The sequence below is a fragment of the Trichechus manatus genome, unplaced genomic scaffold (assembly GCF_000243295.1).
Source record: "Trichechus manatus latirostris isolate Lorelei unplaced genomic scaffold, TriManLat1.0 scaffold00012, whole genome shotgun sequence".
Taxonomy (NCBI): Eukaryota; Metazoa; Chordata; class Mammalia; order Sirenia; family Trichechidae; genus Trichechus; species Trichechus manatus.
In genome coordinates, this window is record NW_004443948.1 from 13,162,041 (window position 1) to 13,183,699 (window position 21,659).

At 34.8% G+C, this 21,659-nt stretch overlaps 1 protein-coding gene across 4 annotated transcripts in view; it reads left to right on the forward strand.

Moving 5' to 3' along the window:
* The window catches only part of ROBO1 (roundabout guidance receptor 1), a 1,063,338-nt gene that overhangs the window by 948,829 nt on the left and 92,850 nt on the right, over positions 1 to 21,659 (forward strand). For 3 of the 4 annotated variants that reach the window (XM_004371340.1, XM_004371341.1, XM_012554131.2), the window contains exon 7: positions 19,753 to 19,761. The exons of the other annotated variant lie outside the window; for it this stretch is intronic. In XM_004371340.1, the coding sequence (XP_004371397.1) occupies positions 19,753 to 19,761 (9 nt within the window). The remainder of the gene's footprint in view (positions 1 to 19,752; positions 19,762 to 21,659) is intronic. 4 annotated transcript variants of the gene reach the window in all.

Sequence of the window (21,659 nt, forward strand, 5' to 3'; positions counted from 1 at the left end):
ATTAATTTTGTGTATATATATGCATATATACACATATGTATATACATGGAGCCCTGTTGGCACAGTAGTTACAAGCGCAGCTGCTAACCAAGAGGTCAGCAGTTGGAATCCACCAGCCACTCCTTGGAAACCCTACGGGGCAGTTCTATTCTGTCCTCTAGGGCCACTGTGAGTTGAAATCGATTTGACGGCAACAAGTTTTTTTTTTTTTTTGGTTTATGTGTATATATATGTATAATGTTTAACATATTGTGGGTTATGGAGTAAATTTTTTGTAAATAAGGGGTGTTATGCTCATATGAGTGATATTATAATTATTGATAGTTATTATTTAGTAAGAAAAATAGTAATGTTCAGATAATTCTAGAGAGGTAGTTCATTCTCTGCTACTATAAATGAGAAATCTAAAATATATATATAGTCTTATAATGATTTATTATAAAAATTATTGAAATTTTTTTCTCAAATGTAAGGCATATACACTTTTTAAAATATTTATTGTTTTTTTTAGTAAATGTTTTGGATTTTGCTAGTACTATCAAAGTTAGTGCCAGACTTACGTTGAAGTTTTGCCAAGTAACTAAATTAATTTATGGAAATTATGACCATTTGGGAATAGAAATTTTAAAAAATGATTACATTTTATGTGCAATGGAATGTTGTTCTTTTGAGAAAGCGTTCAGCAAAGGGCGTCTGACCTCACTTCTATTCTGTTACCTCTAAGAATGACTGTTTTCCATATTTTAGATTCTTAGCATCTCAGTTTATCTCTGTATAAAATGGAGATGGTTTCTGGCAATTCATTCTAAGAATTCAGAGATTATCTGTGAACAAACGTTCTCAAAAACTGCTTGTTCTCCTTCACGACCACTTAGAACGCTCAGTTAACAACTCCAAGCCTTGGATGAAATACGTTCCAGAAAGAAATATGCTTGAAAGAAATATGTTTCCTGTTAACAGCAAGTCATTGCACCCCTAAAAAGTATACCACATATATTTCTGTTGTAACATTGGTTGGAATACATCTCTTGGGCAGCAGAATGCCAAATCCACTGAAACAAATCAAAGTATTGATTCATAATACAGAAAATGTTATTTTACTTGGAAAAGAGGAAAATTTTAATAAAATTTGGTGATATTAGGAAGTTAGGGATTAAAAATAAATCTAGCCTTGGATTTATAGCTATTGTAATACAAAGAACATCCACATTCCTTTCAATTGCATATCAGTTCTGAAATACTGTTGAAACTATGGAACCCTGGTGGGACAGTGGTTACGAGCTCGGCTGCTAACCAAAAGTCGGCAGTTCGAATCCACCAGCTGCTCCTTAGAAACCCTATGGGGCAGTTCTACTCTCTCCTGTAGGGTTGCTATGAGTTGGAATTCACTCAACGGCAACAAGTTTGTTTTTTTGGTTTTATTGTCCAAATGAGACTCAAAAGCTCTGCAGTAATTTGATCTATTGAAAATAATTAATGTTCGTTACATGAGTTTTTACAGGCCAATAAAAAACTGGTGAAATATTTTTCTTTGGAATGATTACAACAGAAAAATGTTTCTTCTTAGCCCCCAGTTAACCAGAAAATTAAATTAACCTGGACCTGGTATTCTGGCATTTACTAATCAATAATTTAGTATATATAAATTTAAACCATCATTGTTGATACATTTATACTTAATGTTTGTCTGCATCCATATTTTCTCCCAGGTGTTTAATGTCTACACACCTCCTCCAAAAATCTCCATTTGTAGATCTCAAATACACAAAAAAAATCAAGCATCTTTTTAAAGATATATCACTTCAATTTTTATTTATCATATTATTTTATTTACACTTCTATGTCTCAATTTCACAAGGATTAGGATTGCAGGCTCTGTCTTAGCAGGAATGAATTATCTTCTGAACGAGTGTTTCATATTGCATAATGGCCCCATCTTTTAAGAAACAAGATGTATAGCGTAGTATTTATAAGCATTTCATAGATTGTGACATACCTATAACATATAAAATCTAACCACTGCAAAATAGATGCATAGAGTTGCCCTGCCAAGTTTTTAAATACCATGTCATTAAAACTGCTAACATGTCTGCTTTCCCTTGGTGTTCAGAGAGTGATTGCAGGTTTGTTTTAGATGATTTTACTATCTTAATCTAAACCTGTTAGGCTTAGTTAGATGTCTGCCGGGTGGGTTCTTCGTGGAATCACATGACAAGCAACTTAAATTATTTTACTTGTTTTTATTTTTGAACCATTTGTATTAATCTAAATAAGTGAGTACTCTTTTACTCTGGTTAAATGTAGCATTTAAGAAAACCATGGTGGATGCAGCTTCAAAACATTTTTAAAAAATAAAGGAAAAAAAATGTACTGTTCATATAGAACTCTTTTAAATTAATAATTATGATGGCAGTCATATTGATAGCTTTTAAAATAATTTCATTTTCAGTGAGTGCTATCCCAAGTAAAAGATAGGAGACAAAGCCACATAGGGTTTGATTCAAACTTGGAATTTCTCCCATTTCCAAGTTTGTCCTCAGCCTCTAAGATTTCTTATGATTCTCTACTTCAGTGATACTCATTGCTTAAATGAGATAAACTCAATGACATTATAATAATCTTTCTACACCCCTGCAACCTCACAGATAAAGCAGCTCTTATTACTGTGACAATTTCATTTCCAAAGTAAATGTGTGACTGTCACCAGAGCGATCATGTTCCCATCACGGTGTCTGTCACAGAAAAGTGAACTGAAAAGGAACTTCCATACACCAGCCCTTCCCCAAGCAATCACATTTTATCTTCCCTTAGTTGAGCCATTAAGAAAATCTAATCCCATTTTTGTTTGTCTTTCTTACAATAGTAACTAAAAGACATTTAGTCCCTCTGTGTCCCTTTAGGACTGAGTGCTGGGCCAGGCCGACACAGGAAGCTGTACATTTAAATTTCAGTTCACACCCCAGTGCATGCCTCTGCAGGCTTCTCCCAGGGACCAGTTATTCTTGGAAGCTCAAGAAACAGTTACTTTTCTGCCCTTTTGTACCGTCGGTAACTGCTTTGTTAAAAGGCAGGTGTCAAGCTTCGGTAAACCAGGTGATGGTCTGTTCACCAGGAGAATGAGATTTCTGTGAAATCCCAGCTCTTCTCCATGTTCTTTCTTTGATGTGAAACTACTCCAATTTCATCACCTGTTTTATTGTTATTTTTAAATTACAACATATGCTGTTATAAATTATGTTGCTATCTCTTTAAATTTACCGCTGGGCACCCAAAAGGAATGTTAAAATGAATCATCAAAAGAATTGATGTGCTTTCTGTTTTGTTCTGAAGGACTGTTATTTTGTCGGATGCTTCCCATAGGTATTTATGCCCACTCTGTAATGAAGGGACAGAGTGGCTCCTCATTAGGATTGATTAGTCAGTGACAGTTTCTGGAAGGCTGAGCCTGAAAGTCTGATTGACATGAGACAGGGGAGACACATAGGCGGAAAAAAAGCTCCGTGCTGTCTTTTGGCTGATTTAATTGCTACTAATGGATTGTTTTCCTAGAGCCTCTCTTCTTGCTGATAGTGAGCTACACGCTTCCAAGAAGAAATTTTGCTGAAATATCTAGGGTACTATAGTTTATGACTGACCCCTGTTTGTTGTCCGAATGTACTATGGAATTGAAGAGTAGTTACAAACTTTCAATAAAACAAAAAGTAACGATCAGAGATGTGTCTAAGCTTTTACATTTCTCTAAGGCTATGAGTATTAATCCACAGAAAACAATGGTGATGCAGTGAAAATAATTGCAGACTAGGATCAGAAGCTGAATTCCTCCGTAGTCTCCATTTCAGTTGGTAGCAGTGCTATCTGCTGAGACATAGTTGGTATAAGGCTGAGAGATCATCCTTTACTCTTCCTCCTCTTGCATTTCCTGCGTCTCATCAATCACCACAACATCCCGCTGATTTTGCCTTTTAAATGTTTCTTAAATCTCTCACTTTACCTTCTTATCCTTGCTCTAATTCAGGCTTTTTTCATCCATCAGTGAAACTCATACTTCTAACCAGTCTCCTTGCCTCCATCTTATCCCATAGAATCCATTCAGCATGCAACTCGTTCATCTACTTAAAGCACAAATGTAATTATATTAGTTCCTTCCAGAAAACATTTTCATGATTTCCATCTCTAGAGGATAAGATTCAAAATACTTAATGGTATTCTGCCTAACTGCCTGGCCTCCTCTCTTGCACTCCTTTCAGTCAAGCATCCCAATATTGTCCACATAATTTTTCATGGGCTTTTCTTTATTCTGCCTCCTTGGTCAAACATGCCCTGCACCCCACCAGCCCCATCCTCTGCCTTCTAAGTACTCCTATCCTTGGATTCAGCTTAGATATGTATCTTCCAGGAAGTTCTCCTGACACTATCCATTCCTTCTGTGTTTGGTAACCCCCTTGATGTTCCCAGTGGATGCTATTACTGCCCTTACCACATGTCAGTGTCTCTCCAGCTTGACAGTGCGTTCCTTAGGGGCACACTTTGCTCACTGCTGTCTCAGGTGCGTCCTGGGTGCTCACAAAACATTTTCTTTATGAGTGAATCAAGTGGTGGCTCTAATGCCGTCCAAGCTGTGGGGTCCTGGACAAGTCACTTCTCTGAATTTGTGTTCTCATCTGTTGGGAAAAAAAATAAATGTACATGTAATATAAACATCATAGAGCTGATAGGGAAATTAAAGAAAATAATTAACAAAAATTATATTTACATAAAAGTGGTTTGTGGAATATAAAGTACTTACGCAAAACAGTGGAGTCCTGGTGGCACAGTGGTTAAGAGATCAGCTGCTAACCAAAAGATCGGCAGTTTGAACCTACCAGCTGCTCCTTAGAAACCCTATGGGGCAGTTCTACTCTGTCCTACAGGGTCACTCTGAGTCAGAATCGACTCAACGGCAATGGACTTGGTTTTGTTTGTTTGTTTTATGCAAAACAATTATTGTTGGTGTTATTATGATTATTTTTCTCATCAACTTCTTCTAAAAGAGAACTACAAATCCATCAGATTTCCAGCAATTTTTATTTTTCCCATAGAGATTTTAATTTCTCTTGCTGATGATTAATGTACAGTTTGGTAGTTGTTTTAATTTTCTGCTATGAGCATTTCCTGTGACTCCTTGATATTTAGATCTAACTTTGAAAATTAGTCCTTAATATTTCTTTGATAAGTTTGTCAAAGGGAGACATTTTTTTTTTGCTGCTAAGAAACATCCCACAGGGTAGATGTTAATAGCATAGACTTTTCTGATAGACACACCGGAAGTTAAATGCTGACTGTGCAAGCTTTTAATTTCTGATTCTCAGTTGTCTCATTAGTGAAATGAGGATAAAAATATCTCCCTCATAGGGTAATTGTGGGGATTAAATGAGCTAATGGATATAACATGTGTAGCACATTGTGTGATACTTTCAAATGTTCAAGAAAAGTGTAAGTGATGAAGATGATGATGATGATAATGACAATGAGGATGACACACACTTCAGTGATGTTTCCTATCTTGTATGGGTCAGAGCTGGGACTTTACCTTCAGTGCCCTTAACTGAACATCCATAGCTCCATAAAATGATTTAAATCTGATCCATGTGTGTACCTCCCAAAATGCTAGCTGCAATGTTTTATATAAATACTTTTCAATAAATAAAAATTATCAAAGCTTCTGTAACTGAGATTTTAAAAAAAGTCAATTTTTATTTTAGTTGCTTTAAGCAATGTAGAGAAGTGAGGTATAATACAAAAAAATTCTACATTTATTAAAATTACTTTTTGTTTTTATTAATTATGTGCTTTGAGATCCAAATGTTTGCTTTTTTTACTAATAGATCCATAATTAACATATTCCCTTTGATCCTTAAACATAATTATTATGTTCAATGCTACTAAATTTCCTGATAGAATAAATAATATTGACTCCCTTCACTGCTTGTTCCATAAATATAATCCATATATTAGACTATTAAATAAACTGAAGATAAAAATACTTTGGATAAATGTTCATCACTAATAACTTCCATATAATATAAAACATTAATAGTCTTGAGAATGGATCAGAAAGCATAATCCAGTTATACAGTGTAACATGGTGTGTGTGTGTGTGTGTGTGTGTGTGTGTGTGTGTGTTATGAGATTATTTTTATGTACCACTCTACAGTTATTTCAGAATATAAAAATAAAATTTAGGTAAAAGTAAACAAATAGGTTACTGTAGATTTTATTGTCAGTAGTAGGGAGTAAGCATAATGAACTTCAATCAAAAACAAACATTGGGGAAAGAAGGTCTATTTTGTAAATCTGTGGGTGGTCACTATGTTTAACTGTATATCAGCATATGGGATCTTTGTTTAAGTGTCATATGACTTTTTAAAGGTCTTATGATATCTAGGCGTAAAAGAAGTAACGAGAGAAAAAACTGGACCTTTCAGTTGTGAATTTCCTTTCTTTGATGTAGACTTCATTTAAATCATTTGTTGGAATAGTTTCCTTAAATTGCTTACTTCATAAAAGCTGCCAGTATAATAGTGCATTGTTATGGACCATTAACATGGTTATTTGAGTCAAAGCTAAAACTAATAGTATCAAGGGGCCTTTTGCAGGTTCAAGCTAGGTTTACTACGATCCATGATCCTGGTTAAGAACTGTGAATTTATCAACATTTTGATGGAACACATTTTATGAAACCCCCAAAGCTTTACTTGACTAGTTTAAGAACTTTGATATTTGTGTGATGCTTTTGCTGGGCTCTGACAAGACAGAGTTGCACTTTTTCCCTGGGGAACGATTCTTCAGGAAATATGGCAGTAATCCACAGAGACCCAGTGAAGTCATTAGTGCTAGAGGAAACAATGTTTCAGAGGAGAGGGTGGCATAATATATACAATAATATACATATATGTTTACCACCTCTTGTATGTATCTTCTGTATATATTGCTACTCTTAAATGCTGACCTTAAGAGTCTTATTCCAAATGCCTCACTTGCAGGATTTTGATCCCTGTGTGTGTTTTAGTTAGAAGAAGATGATGATGATGATATTAGTAATAATAAAATCTGTGCTTCAACCAATGACTTGAGAGGCAGATGGGAAAAAAGATTTGCTCTTGTAAAAAGAAAACCTAAAAACCACAATGTGTGATTGGAGACTTTTAAAGAATTGCCAGCAGAGCTCTTTGTGAGTAGGCTGAAAGTAAAATGCCATCAGCTAAGAGGTTTAATGAAGTCCCACTGCAGAATTTAACAAGAGAATGATTTGTGAGAACGGCTCTCTCTCCTAACTCTTCTGATCCAGTGGCATAAATAGGATGCTCAGCTCCACTCCTGCTGGTTTTTTATGATATTTGATTTGATGGAGGCCCAGCATTTTGGCCTGTGATACTTTGCCATTTTTATTATTTTCTTTTTCTGTAGGCATCATAAAGTAAAGAACTTTTTATGTTCTTACAGCTTAAAGAAATAGCCATTTTAACCCTAATGACACCTGAAGGTATGACATTCTCTTAGATTTCTATCAGTCACCCATGATGGTTTGTGCTTATTTCAAATGAACTGATAAAAATCTTAACAATTTAATCAAAAGAAAAAATATTCACCACGTGGCCTTCCAACAGAGAATTCAAAACACTCTCTGAATGTGTGTCCCAGGCAAATTTTCAAGAAATGAGCAGTCAGGTACAAAAAATAATTGATACATAAGATGATTCTGTGACAAATGCAACAGCACCACACTGGTAAATAGCACATCATGGGCCCTCTGTTATGTTCGGACCTTTGCTGTGATTTACTTGTCTGCATAACAGTGGGTAAGGTTTTCCCATGGCCCAGTTTTATAAATGTATTAATTTGCAACTGTTTTTAGTAAGCTACATTGTAAAATGCATCCGTGTGGAAGTATGTAATTGAGTTGTAAGAATCTTTATAATCTGAATTAGCCTGAGAATGGATTTTGGAGAAATGAATTTATTTTTTTGCTATGGTAATTGACAGGTAGCTTGTGTTAGATGCATTGCTAAAAATCTCAGTTGATCCTAAAACTTAGAATTATTTTGTGATACTGTGGATTGTTTAATATAAAGTAATTAATTTTATGTTAATTCACATTAATATACTCTACTTTACCCAGAATTGTTAGGACATACAGTGATTGAGATAAATTATTGTTTAAAAGAGAATAACTGTAGCCTGTTTGACCTTAAAGACACCTTTTCCTTATGACAAATGCTAGATAAACTAAATATGCAAGATGATGGAAAACTGACTTTTTACAAATCCATGTCTATTATATCTGTTTGCTAACATTTTAAATATTTTGATGCATATGCACAGTATTAATAATTAAGCTGAACAGTATTCATTTTTCATAGCTTCACAAACTATTACAGCATATTCCAAACATCATGATCATCTTTAGAATAGAAACACTTTACAATAATGTTGAAGCTGGTGTTCTTTGAACCTTATTTAAATGATTAAAAAATATGCTAATATGCTTCTTTTTATTTCAGTTTTTTTTTACAAGATTCCGTATAAATTAGAAGTTACTACTTTGTAATATCCTACCTAAAGTTAGCACAACTGATTAAAATACCATGAGCATTTTAATATGCTTTTAAGCTGTTACTCTCAAGACTTGATAAATAATGTGCCAGTATAAACACACCTGCAGAAAATACTAAAATAAGTATAAGACAAAATAAAGCTGAGTAATAGCTTTATAACAGATTTATGGGGGTAGGAAAATCCATAAATTGTTGTTAAAGTTAGCTTTAGCTTTAGGACATTTATTTTGTGTGGCTGTTGGTATTAGGGGAGAATTTAGAGCAATGCACAATTAAACCTGATAGATACGGCCATTTGCAAAGGTGCTTTTAAGAAGTTAACTTTGTAGATGGTGAAATAGTCATTTCAATCAGTGTATGTTTAGATTATTAGTAAAGAAATGAGACACACTCATGTGTTTCTCCTTAGGCTTTTTGGTATTTATTACTAATGGTCTCAATTATTAAAGAGATCTGATAATAAATAATATTGACCTTATTTAGGTTTCTTGAGAATGGATGTTAAATTATATAAACCCCTGCTAGATTGCTGAGACTTCAAATGTTTGAAATGGACAGGGCTTAGAAATAATTTCAAGTCTGTGTTTTACAATTGATAAAATTGAAGTTGGAGACACCCGTTTTATACTTTATAGCTAATTGGGAACATAAACATTTGATTACATTTGCAGTGGTTGACCTAAAAGATTGCATCACACCCTTTTTCAGGGATAGAATTGGCTATTTTGTCATTCTTTGTATGAGAAAATAAAATATGGCTTATTTTTTCCCAAATTATATGAGCAGAGTAATTATGCATTCATGCTCATCTAATACATTTATGCATGCATTGTGTATTTAAATCATTTCTTATTGAAAGTTATTTTGTTTTGATCATGGATTCAAAATATTTCAGAACCAAAATTACATTAAAGTTTAACTCTTATTTTACTAATGAGTTATGTAGTAGAGTGAGAAGAGCAAGCAGTTTAAGAGCTGGACAGACCCGCATTCCAGTCCTCTATTTCTTACCTAAGGAGCCTTGGTGGTGCAATGGGTAAGTGCTTGGCTGCTAACCAAAAGGTCAGCAGTTTGAAGCACCAGAGGCTCCATGGGAGAAAAGACCTGGCTATCTGCTCCCATAAATATTATAGCCTAGGAAATCCTATGGGGCAATTCTGCTCTGTCATATAAGGGCACTTTGAATAGAAACTGACTTGATGGCACGCAACAACAACAATTTCTTACCTGATGTGTGACCTTAAAAAAGGTTGCTTAATCTTCACTTTCCTGCTTTTGGAAAATTGGAATATTTAGCTCTTCCTTATACAGTTTCTGTGAAGGTTTCTGTCATATGATGTAACACATAGTTGGCTAACATCAATGGCTCTTTACTACTCTTTACTGAGATGGAGAAAGATTACGTGATTTATGCAGGTTCACCAAACAAAAACCAAACCCACTGCCATAGTGTTGATTCTGACTTATGGCAACCACATGTGTTACAGAGTAGAACTGCTCCATAGGGTTTTCTTGGTTGAAATCTTTAGGGAAGCAGATTACCAGGTCTTTCTACTGTGCTGCTGCTAGTGGTTTCAAACTGCAAATCTTTAGGTGAGTCAATTCTGATCCATAGCAACCCTATAGGATAGAGTACAACTGCCCCATAGAGTTTCCAAGGAGTGGCTGGTGGATTCGAACTGCTGACCTTTTGGTTAGCAGCCAAGCTCTTAACCACTGTGCCACCAGGGCTCCTTTATGTGGGTAGATAAGCATAAACTGCTTGCACCACGCAGGGACCTACTTGCAGGTTTTTCGACCTGATGAATTTTGAACAGGTTGTTGATGCAAAATTATTTAAAACTGTTAATTGAATAATTTTATTATAACGCTATCATGTACCTAAACCACAGATCCTTTATGAAATATGCAATTTGAAGATAGGTGTTCCAAATTTTCAAATAAATTCTTGAGCACTTTCTATGTAGAAAACAATATGCTGGGTGCTGTGAAGGATACACAGGTGAATAAATGGATCTTGACCTCACAGAGCCTATTATAGACTAGTCGAGAACAGACGCCTGTCACCTAAGAACAGACACTTGTTGCCAGCAGGTCATCACTTGACTCATGGCGACCTCATGTGTGTCAGAGTAGAACTGAGCTCCACAGGGTTTTCAATGGCTGATTTTCAGAAGTAGATTACCTGGCCTTTTTGTTTGTTTGCTTTTTCAGTCACCTCTATGTGGGTTCTAACCGTAGTCTTTCAGTTAGCAGCCAAGTGCGTGAACCATTTACACTACCTAGGGACCCTGGTGCAGAAGAGAGCTATACACAAAAATCTATAATGTCAGCAGAAAATGAAAAGGGTGTTCATAATGCTCTCAGTATGCCAGGGAGGGAGAAAGTGCTTTCAATTTGGAGGTAGGAACATTACTGTCAAATACTGACTCATTCAACAGACATTTACGATGTGAGTAATGACCTCAAATCATTAAGTACTAGAGAAATAATGGCAATCAAAACAGTTACATACTTACCCTCATGGAACTTGCAGACTAGTTTGGGAGGGACATAAAATAATTACACAAATATATAATTATAATTATAAACTATAGTAAGTGCTGTGGGAGAAAATTAAAGTTGAATGAGACTATATAGAATTTTGATATGATTTAACATCAAATTTAGAGGTAGCTTCTTGAAGAAATATTTCTTTTGAGCTGAGCGCTAAAGGAATTACATAGTAAAGAGGGAGAAGCCCAGGGGAGAGCACAAACAGGACTAGAGGAAGAAAGGAGTATAGCATGATGGACTCAAGGACTGAAAGAAACCTTATGAGGCTGGGTTAGAGAGACAGAGGGGGAGATGTCATATCAGAACACACTGAAGAATTACATATCAAGGCCACGTTAGAGACTTTGTTCTCTATTTTAGGAGCAAAGGGACCATATTGCAGGATTTGAAGAAATATGATCGTTGGCTGCATTGTGGATATTGAGTTGGAATAAAAGCAAGAATAGATAGCTTTCACAAGTAAAGAGTCATCATAATAGTTCAGGTGAGGGCTGTTGGATAGCTTTGGCCAGAATGGTGGCAATGGAGATGAAAAGAGGAGGATGGAGTCTAGAAATAGGGAATAAAAGCCATGGAGTTTGGTCATGGATTGTGTATCTCAAGGAGGAGGGAGAGAGAAGAGCTAGTTTATTAGCTTTCCTAACTGTCGAAGGGAATATTACCAACAAAAGATGATCCTGAGCTCCTGTGTATTCGTCAGCATACACATTGTCAGAGTGGGGGACACTCAGTTTGTCCCCAATTTCTAATTGGCAAACCATTGGAAATAGGGCACCAATCACCAGTATTGATTGATTGGTCCATACACATCATGGTCTAAACACACCAGATTCTCCGGGAGCAGCAGCATGTGGAAAGTAGCTTTTATGACTTCCAAGAAGCAGCAGTCAGCACACCAGAACAGACACGGATACATTTTTGAGTCCCCCACCCTGAAGGCTATTTGGGTGGAGATGATGACTCTTCACACATACCCTACTTTGTGCTGTGGGTGAGGGGCTTAATAAAATGAGCCTACCTTCTGCCGATCATCCACAGGCCAGGTAGGCTCCCTTAGATAGGCTAGAAGCTTTTGCCACACATGCCTCCCATTAACACCATAGCTGAGAGGACAAAGAGGGCCTTCCCACTCCCAGTTTTATACTCTGAAGCCTGTACTAATTGTATCTTTTTAACCCTGCTAATAAACATCAGGTCTCAGTGGGACAGTAGTTTGTTGTGAGGCCTAAAATGCCAGCAGGGAGAGGGAAGGGGAAAACCATGGTTGTGGACTTATCAGAAGGACTGCCTCTTCAGACAGAGATTTCTAGGTAGTTACATTTGAATCTCAGGCTCTTTTGTAGGCAAATAAGTAAGTAGCTCCATTTAATAACTAAGATTTTGTGGGAAGTGTGGAAATTTTTAGAAGAGGAAGGAAAGGAATAGTAACCTTTTCTGACCTACAACATGTCAGGCGGGCATTGTGCTAGGTACTTTGTGTAGATTTTGAATGTAAAAGAAATAGTTTTACTATCGTGTTAAACTTTAAATTGAATTAATAATCATAGCAGGGCTTCTAAAGCTTGACACTATTGAAATTTGGGCTTGATAATTCTTTGTTGTGGGGACTATCCTGTACATTGTAGGATATTTCCCAGCATCCCTAAATTCTCCGCACTAGATGCCAGTAGCACACACACCCCCTCCTCACCCCGCCACCTCATCCCTGGTAGTGACAACCCAAATTACCTCCAGAACCACTGATCTGCAGAATAATGTGAGATATTTGAGTGGAGGGGGAAAAGTTCATAGTATTTTATATATCCATTAAATATATTCTAAAAAATGCCCCCTTCAACTCTCTATTTTTATGTCTGAAAAGTTAAATGGCATAATGACAGGCTTTTATGATAAATTAAATCTTTTCCCAAAAAGAGGAATGATACCTAGTATTAAAAATCTTAAGTGTTTTTAATTGTTAGAAATATTATCACTCATGAGTATCTATGCATGTAATTTCTCCAGCATGCTAGTGACTGGATTTTGTCAGTTAAAGTGTAGGTAACTTCACCTCTTAAAATTCTGAGTGTTCTTCTCTTTTTTTAAAAAAGAGTTTCTTCCTAAAAATACTGCCACTCACCTTTTTACTCCATTCTTATTTTTCTGGAATATAGTATTAACAATTTTATTCTGTCAGATTTGTTCATTGAGCCTTGTTCACCAACCTCTGTAGATGAGAACAACAATAACAAAAAATCACATCAATTTAAGGATTCATTATAACTTAGCTACTAATAAAAACTGATAATAATTAATATCAATGATTTAACAGATGATATAATTTGTAGCCCATTCAGGAAGGTTGCCTTTTTCTGATATTTACTGATAGCATTTGTTTTAACCAAAAAAAAAAAAAAGCACAAATTTGTTGCTGTTGAGTAGATTCTGACTGATAGGGCCCCTATAGGACAGAATAGAACTGCCCTATAGGATTTCCAAGGCTGTAATCTTCACAGAAACCCTGGTCATGTAGTGGTTAAGAGCTATGGCTGCTAACCAAAAGGTCTGCAGTTCAAATCCACCAGCCAGTCCTTGAAAATTCTACTCTGTCCTACGGGGTCACTCACTATGAGTTGGAATCAACTCGATGGCAGTGGGTTTGGGTTTTGGTAATCTTTACAGAAACAGACTGTCACGTCTTTCTCTGATGGAGTGGCTCATGGGTTCATCTGCCGACCTTTCAGTTAGCTGCCTAGCACTTAACCACTGCACCACCAGGACTCCTTATTCTAGGAGTTCTAAACTAAATTATTTTAGACTCAAATACTGTGGCAGTCTTCTGCCATTATAAAGTAATCATATGGTTCATTGTTATGAGTAAAGAATCACAATACTTTAACTTGTAAGGATAAACTCGAATCTATTTGCCATTACATTTCAAAAATTCAGATCTCCATGTGAAAGTACCAAAATCTTAAACATAATACTATGAAAATACATGCAATTTTCTTTTTTTTTTTACTTTCTTGGCATTTTCTGATGTCTACTGGAATTAGCATACATTTGCACATAATCTGAAGGGAAAATTGGGGGTTGGGGCAGAGGGATGTATCAGTTATCCTGCTTTGCATCTAAATTTCCGTTCTCTTAAAATCATCCTGTAGAAAGCGCTTTAAAAGTCAACTACTCTATTCCTTTACCAGATAGTGTTATATGTAAACTGTTGTGGCCAAATGGAAATAAATCCAGTTTTTAAAGACCCCTAGAGACATCACAGTTGGCAACCAATTCACGGTTCAGTGACCTTTACTGTTAACTGCTGCTTCTCTATGCTTTCCGAAGTCATTCATGCTATTATCTAGGTCCATTATCTCCTTTTGGTCTAGCCTAAGTAGTTATCAAGACTGGCTGGGCCCTGTATTTATTAGACCTAATCTAAAGACTGTTTTTAAGTATCTGTTCAGCTAACTTATTTTCTTCAGACTTAAAAAAAAAAAAAAAAAGTCTTCCTCCAGCTTCTGTGTAATTTTTTTTTTCAAACATTCATCATCTTTCTGGCTGATACCTCCTGAATACGACAAGCTGATACAAGAAATATGAGGGTTTTTTTTTTTCTCCTTCCTTCCCTTTCTTTTCTCTTTCCCTTCCTCCTCCTGTTCTTCCTCCTCTTCCTTCTCTTCTCTCTTCCTCCTTCCCTCCCTCCCTTCAATTTTTACTTCCTTCCTCTCTTAGCTGAAGACTAGCCCTCATATTTTAGTTATACCTAAATATTGTTGTATGAACAATGTTACTCTTAAAATACAGAAGATTTCAAATTAATTAGATTATCCTGAGTTTTTTGGTATCTCATTCAAAAGAGAAAGTCCCTTATTCTCAGTATTTGTTTGTGTGTCCATGTGTATATGTAAGGCTAAATGCTCCCAAACATTTTAACCAATTGTTTTTTAAAAAGAAAACTATTTATCAATTATATAGTATCTACATATATCTTCACATATTTTTAAAGATAGCTGATATTTTTGTCTTTTAGACTCACTCCACATTTACCAGAGAGATTTCTACACTGTAAAACTATCCCAAGACCAGAGAATTTACTGAATAGTTTAATTTCACATTTTTATGCTTTGAGAAAATTTACCAATTAGGGATTATTTAAGAATCAAACTCACTTCCCAGAATGAAAACCTTGTGGAGATATGCAGACAGTCCCAAGATTACGAACAAGTTCCATCCCTAAATCTGTCTTTAAGTTGAATTTGTATGTAAGTCGAAACAGGTATGATTCGTACCTACTGTCAGTTAGTCAAATGTTTGTCTTAGTATATAGTGTATAGTGTACCTTTCAATGCATAAAAATGTTAAAGAAATACTTCCAGATACACAGAAACATCTTTAACTTAATAATACAGTAATAATAATAACAATGTTCGGATGTGCATCACAAAGTAGCACCGGTTGGTTATTATGAACCATTGTAAATACCTCAATAAGTAACATAACAGCCTTATGGGGGTTGGTTCCTAACTACAGGTCATACGTAAGTCAGATGTTTATAACCTGGGGACTGCCTGTATATATTTTTTCCACACTGGTTTTTTATTTAATAGAGTCAGATTTTGTTTCTCTTAATACTTTCCTGGGATCACCAGGCCTTGCAGATTTAGAAAGAGCATAAGGCTACGGAGGAAGCAGGGCAGGATTCCCCAGCCCCATCCCCAGGCTTCCCTTCACAGAAAGTCATTTAATCTGAATAGGGCTTGCATCCCCAGGAGAATGATGGTTTCTCAGTCTACCATTTTTAACTCCAGTTATGCTTCCTTCATTTCTGCCTTTTCCACCACTGTGTTCCAAATTTACCTCCACCTCGTGAAACAGTTTGTAACTTCAAGTTTGGCAGACAGCTAAACCGTACTTCTTTCATTGTTTTATCTGTAGAATATTTGACCTTGAGGGATTCCTAGCATACATTCAGCCCAACCTTCAAAAGGTAGCTCTAATCTGAGATAAGGACAGAACTGGTTAGTGGAGTCAGCGAAGAGTGAATTGAGGGAGATGTAGACTTTCTGTAAGCACCCTCCCAAACAAACTGTATAATCTAGGTGAAACAGTGTGCTTTCTATAGAAACTCAGCCTCATGGCAAGTTCCCTATCCCTTCACCCTTTTCCAAAATCCCTCCAATATAAAACATTTTAGAGCTATTACTGGAGATAGATTGTAATGTGGACGATGTTGCTATATTAAACAAAAAAAAAGACAAGTTTTAACCTCTTAAAATATATATTCATTTTAAAAGTTATTTACTTTCTTACTTGATATATTTACCTTAACATGTGCTTTGTCAAAAAATTATTCTGAAGTTTCAAAAAAGAAATATTAACCTTACAATTTCAAGTGATGAAATAATTGAAATTGGTTCACTCTTAAAAATGATCACATTAAATTTTGTTCCAGAAAGATAGACTTTCCCAGAAGCTTTAAGTCAGCTTTGCTTCACTTGTTAGTTTTCCATGTGTTTTTAAAACTATTGCTAAATATTCTTAAAAAATTTTTAATATCATGAGGAATTCTTTAAAAGAAGTTTTTATATGCCTAGGTAGTAATGATTTTAGGTTAAACAATTTATGATAGCTTAAACATAAAATAAAAAAATAGTTTGTGTCCTATTGTGTATCGTTCTCCTCAGACTTATTAAACAGCAAGAACGTTTGTACAGTGTCCTGTATTCAGTCAAGAGACCTGAACACCAGTCCTTGGTTAGCCATCTGTGACCTTGAGAAAGTTACTTAACAATTTAGGTTGTCTGTTTTCTTGTGTGAAAAGGAGAGGGTTAGACTGATAAATGTTAAGTCACTTCCAGCTCTAACATTTTATGGTTTTATTGCTTCATTAGAGATGGAGACAGACAAACTTTTCCTTTTTCTTAGCGAGAAAAGAGTTAGGATAGATGTGCTCCAAGCCTTGAAAGTGGAAAGAAAACAAGTCGAGAAGAATGATGGGGAGGGTGGGAGAGAAGTCTCCCACGCCCAGGGAGTGTTAGAGGATAATGAATGAAGAGGATCAAGTCACTCTGCTTTCCTCTCGTTCTTTCTGGATATATGCGACCGGGCAAAAATGGGCACTGCCTGTGATATGGAAAGGTGCCTGTTTTATGCATGGAAAGAAAGCCCTTTGACTTGACCATTAGAGAAATGTAGAGGAAGGAGAAATACGAGAGGGACTTAAATAATTTGCTAACATTTCTTCTTTAAGAGAAAGTTAGGGATGATCATTTCCTTCAAGTGAATAAAAGAATTTTATGTGGAGAATATTATTGGTATTTATTTGTTTACTGAAGCTAGAATAAATGACAATGGGGTTAAATTGTGCCAGGTAGGATTTCGTTTAGATAAGAGGAATCATTTCCTGATAATCGTGGTTGTTCAAAGCTTGAAAGATCAATCAGGATAGGAGTCTCTGAAAAACCTCTGATATTTTAGGAGCTTCTGTGTGAGATGGGAGCCCTGGTGGCACAGTGATTAAGAGCTCAGCTACTAACCAAAGGCTCAGCAGTTCAAATCCACCAGCCACTCCTTGAAAACCCTATGGGGCAGTTCTGATCTGTCCTGTAGGGTTGCTATTATTCTCAATTGACTCAACGGCAACTTTTTTTTTTTTTTAATGTTAGATGATTTGGATACCTTTAAGGTCTCTAACTGACTATAAAATATCTTCCAATTATGATTTGATATTTATATGATTTGCAAATACATTACCCTGAAGTTTTATATACACTGGATTTTAATTAATATAAAAGTTCTACTACTATGGCTTAATTAATGAAAAAAAATCTATAAACAATGAGGAGCATTTTTTTAACAGGCTCTTTTCCCTTAATTTTCTTGTGTCTAATATGTTGGAAACTTGTGAAATGTTTAAGAAATTTTAAATTACTAAAACCATTACTGGAGAAGATTTAGGAATCACGTCTCTCATCTTGTAAGGTTAAAAACAAAACAAAACAAAAACCTGTTGCTCTAGAGTTAATACCAACTCATGGCGACCCCATGTGTGTCAGAGTAGAAATGTGCTCCATAGAATTTTTAATGCCTGAGTTTTTGGAAGTAGATCAGCAGGCCTTTCTTCCAAGGCACTTCTGGGTGGATTTGAACCTCCAACCATTGGGTTAGTAGCCAAGCCGGTCAACTTGTTGCATCACTTAGGAAGTCCCTTGTGACTTTAAATTCGGCTTAATTTTTAATAGTCTAATAAGATCCAATTTGTTTTTACTGATGACTCCAAAAAGATAATTCCACAACTTTTCTTAAAGAAAAATTCTGTTACACTGTTAGACTACACTTAAAGTCAGATTTTCTCTCTTATAGTTTCTAAATATTTTTCTGTCATTTAAAAAACATCATTAAAGTGTCAGGAAATGTAACCTTATTCTGTCATCTCCCTTTGCTTGTTGGAATATGGATAGGATAGCTGGTGACATTATTGAAAACATTAAGCCTGCGTAAGTGAGAGAGACTTATATTTTAAACTTTTCTAACCTGAGCAAATGTACCAAAGAACTTCTTTTTCCCTCTATTTTGTAACTGTACCATTTTACAGCAGAAGTCCTTGACTTCGTTTCATGTATTTAAACTGTAGGAATGTATATCAGGTCTAATTAATTTTGACTTGTAGAAAGATATGGAAGTTATTTATTTGAGTAAAATATATTGTAGGTGTCTGTGAGGCTGTTACGAAAATGTTCTGCATTTGACAGTAATTGCCTTTGTTTCTAAAGAAACAAAACAATTGTTTTCAAGTATTTTAAATATGTATGGCTTGAACTTTCTGTATTAAAATATCCAGTGCTTCAGCACTGAAAAAAGATAATGTAAATATGATTTATAGATAGGATTATGAAAGTTTTCTCTACATAATTTATTCATATTATTTTATTTGTCTTCTCAATTAAAAATATGCAAGAATTTAAATGTAGTACCTTTTAATGGCCTTGTAGTTCAGTTTGTAATCATGGACCAGTCGTGTAGGCATCACTTGGATTCTTTTTAGCAATGCAAAATCCCAAATCCTACCCCTGACCAGTGGAATCAGAATTTGTAGTTTAACTAGATTGCTGGTGATTTGTTTGCATGTTCAATTGAAGAAGCACCGGTTTAGTAGAATGTCATTGGCAGGATGAACCATTTAAAAACTAATCTAATAGTGAAGTTATGAGATTTAACACTTTTCTATCTTTGATTAAGATTCTTGATTTTGATTTCTAATGCAGCATTAGCAGCTAAGGTTTATAGCGTTTTTAAGCTCATGCATGTACTTACCTAACTGTCATCTAGTAGCAAAATAGAAAGTCATTGAAAAAATGTTTATAGCTATCATTCATTATAGCTCTGCCATTTAATCATGCTAGATTTTTAAGATTCATTTCTATTTTTTCTTAAATTATTCATCATAATACTTAAAATGCTAACAAGTATTCATTCATGGACAGTATGAGTCATATATCCAAATATTAATGTGTTCTTTATTTTTAAAGAAAGATCATTGTTAAGTCAAATCGTATTACTTTTTTTTGTTTTATGTTTCTTTATTTTTATTTATTCCATGTTTTCTTTTTTTTTTTTGTTTTAGTTGGGTCTGGTAAGTTGACATTTTATTGGCCATCTTCTAATCACCGTGTCACTGTGACTGGAACTTCTCTTCCCCTTTCCATCCATACCCTTCTATGTCCTTCAACCAATCAGCCTCCATGTTTCACTTGTCATTGGCCACAAAGACAGACTGCACAGAATAAAGTCTGCAGGAAGTATGGGTAACTGTGACAAAGAGTAAAGGTAATGGGGTTGCTAACTTTATGTCTTATTAAATGATGTATCGTCTGCATCTTTTTATTTCCTCATTCCTCACTTTTTAAATAAGTGGTTAAAAAAAGTGATTGGACAGTATCTTGGTGAAGTATCAATTCAATTAATATCTAAAAAAAGAAAAGATCAAACAACAACAAAAAAGTAGATGCCCCAGAGAGCAGTTCATTTTTTTTTTCTCAAAATATGTTTACAAATTCAAGTCTGTCTATCTGAGTTTTTGTAACTATTGTTCAATAAATCTGAGTTTTTGTAACTATTGTTCAATAACAGTCATTAAAAGTAACTCTGGTGAACAGCCTTGTCCTTAGGGCTGTTTGCACTCTTTCATTTCTGTGTGTCAGTTTCATTTCATTTTAGACGAGAGATAATCACATAATGTGTCCAAAGTTCATCAAAATTTGCTTTGAGAAACTTCTGTCCCCATATAAATAAGGAGCCACCAGGCTTCTAAGCCCTTTTATTATCAGAAACTTGGGAAGGTCCATTCACTTTTTCATGTTGCTAGTTAACCATTTTTGGAGAATTTTGTACAAGTCTGTTAAGTGGCATGCCTAGAAATAACTTTAACCCTAAAGCTAAAAAGTCACATAAATAGTTTAAAAGTGATATTTTATATTAATACAGATAGCTTAGATTGTGCAGTAATGGTGATGCAATAACTAGCTATTTGAAAAAAATAGCTTCCTGTATGATACCATACATACAGAAATATAGATGGAATAAAATTTGAATATAAAAATTAAAGGGACATAAAAGTATGTGGTGAAAATGGAGGTGAACTATTTATATAATTTGAGCTGGGGAAGACATTTCAAATAACCATGCAAAGGACAAAAACCATAAAGGAGATGACTGAAATATTTGACATAAAAAGTAAAATACTGATACAATAACAAAAATGCCTAAACAGATTAGAAAGACTATCGACAAAAATAGAGAAATATATTTACAATATATATGAGAAATGCATAAAATTTAGTCTATCAATAGTTCTTAAAAATATAAAAGACAATGTGACAAGCATATGAAAACAGAATTCACGACAGAATTTCAGTGATAAGGAAATGTTGAGATAAATGCTTAACCTCACTGTAGCTGTTTTAAATGCTCTAGATCTTTGCATTTTCTCTAACTCTGTATCTTCAGCTCTAGGTAATAATTTTGAATATACTTGTGAGAAGCATGTTAATCTCACCAGTTTTCAGTACTGAAAATTAGAAACAATTTAAATTTGAAACAATAGAGATTGGTTACATAAAGTAATCTGTGATTCATTAAAATTAAAGATTCATTAAAATCATATTGTAGAAGAATACTTTAAGAGTACCATCCCCAGTTTGCATGGTACTGTTATGACTGGCTTTACCATTTTTTTTTCCTCTTTGCTTCTTCAATTTCTCCAGATTTTCAACACTGAACATATATGACATAATATGATTGTGTTTTTTTTAATTATGACAAATTTAAATGCTCTAACTTTCAAAAATATTAATATGTTATCATAAAAATCAAGTAGGCACATTTTATGACTGGCCTTCTCAACCTAGATAGAGATGATTGATGGATAGAAGCATCTTTAGTCAATTTAGTTTTTTCTTCTTAGAAATTTACCTACATTTCATATTTAGCATACTTGGAGAAAAGTATTTTTTAAAGTTACATTTCCAATAT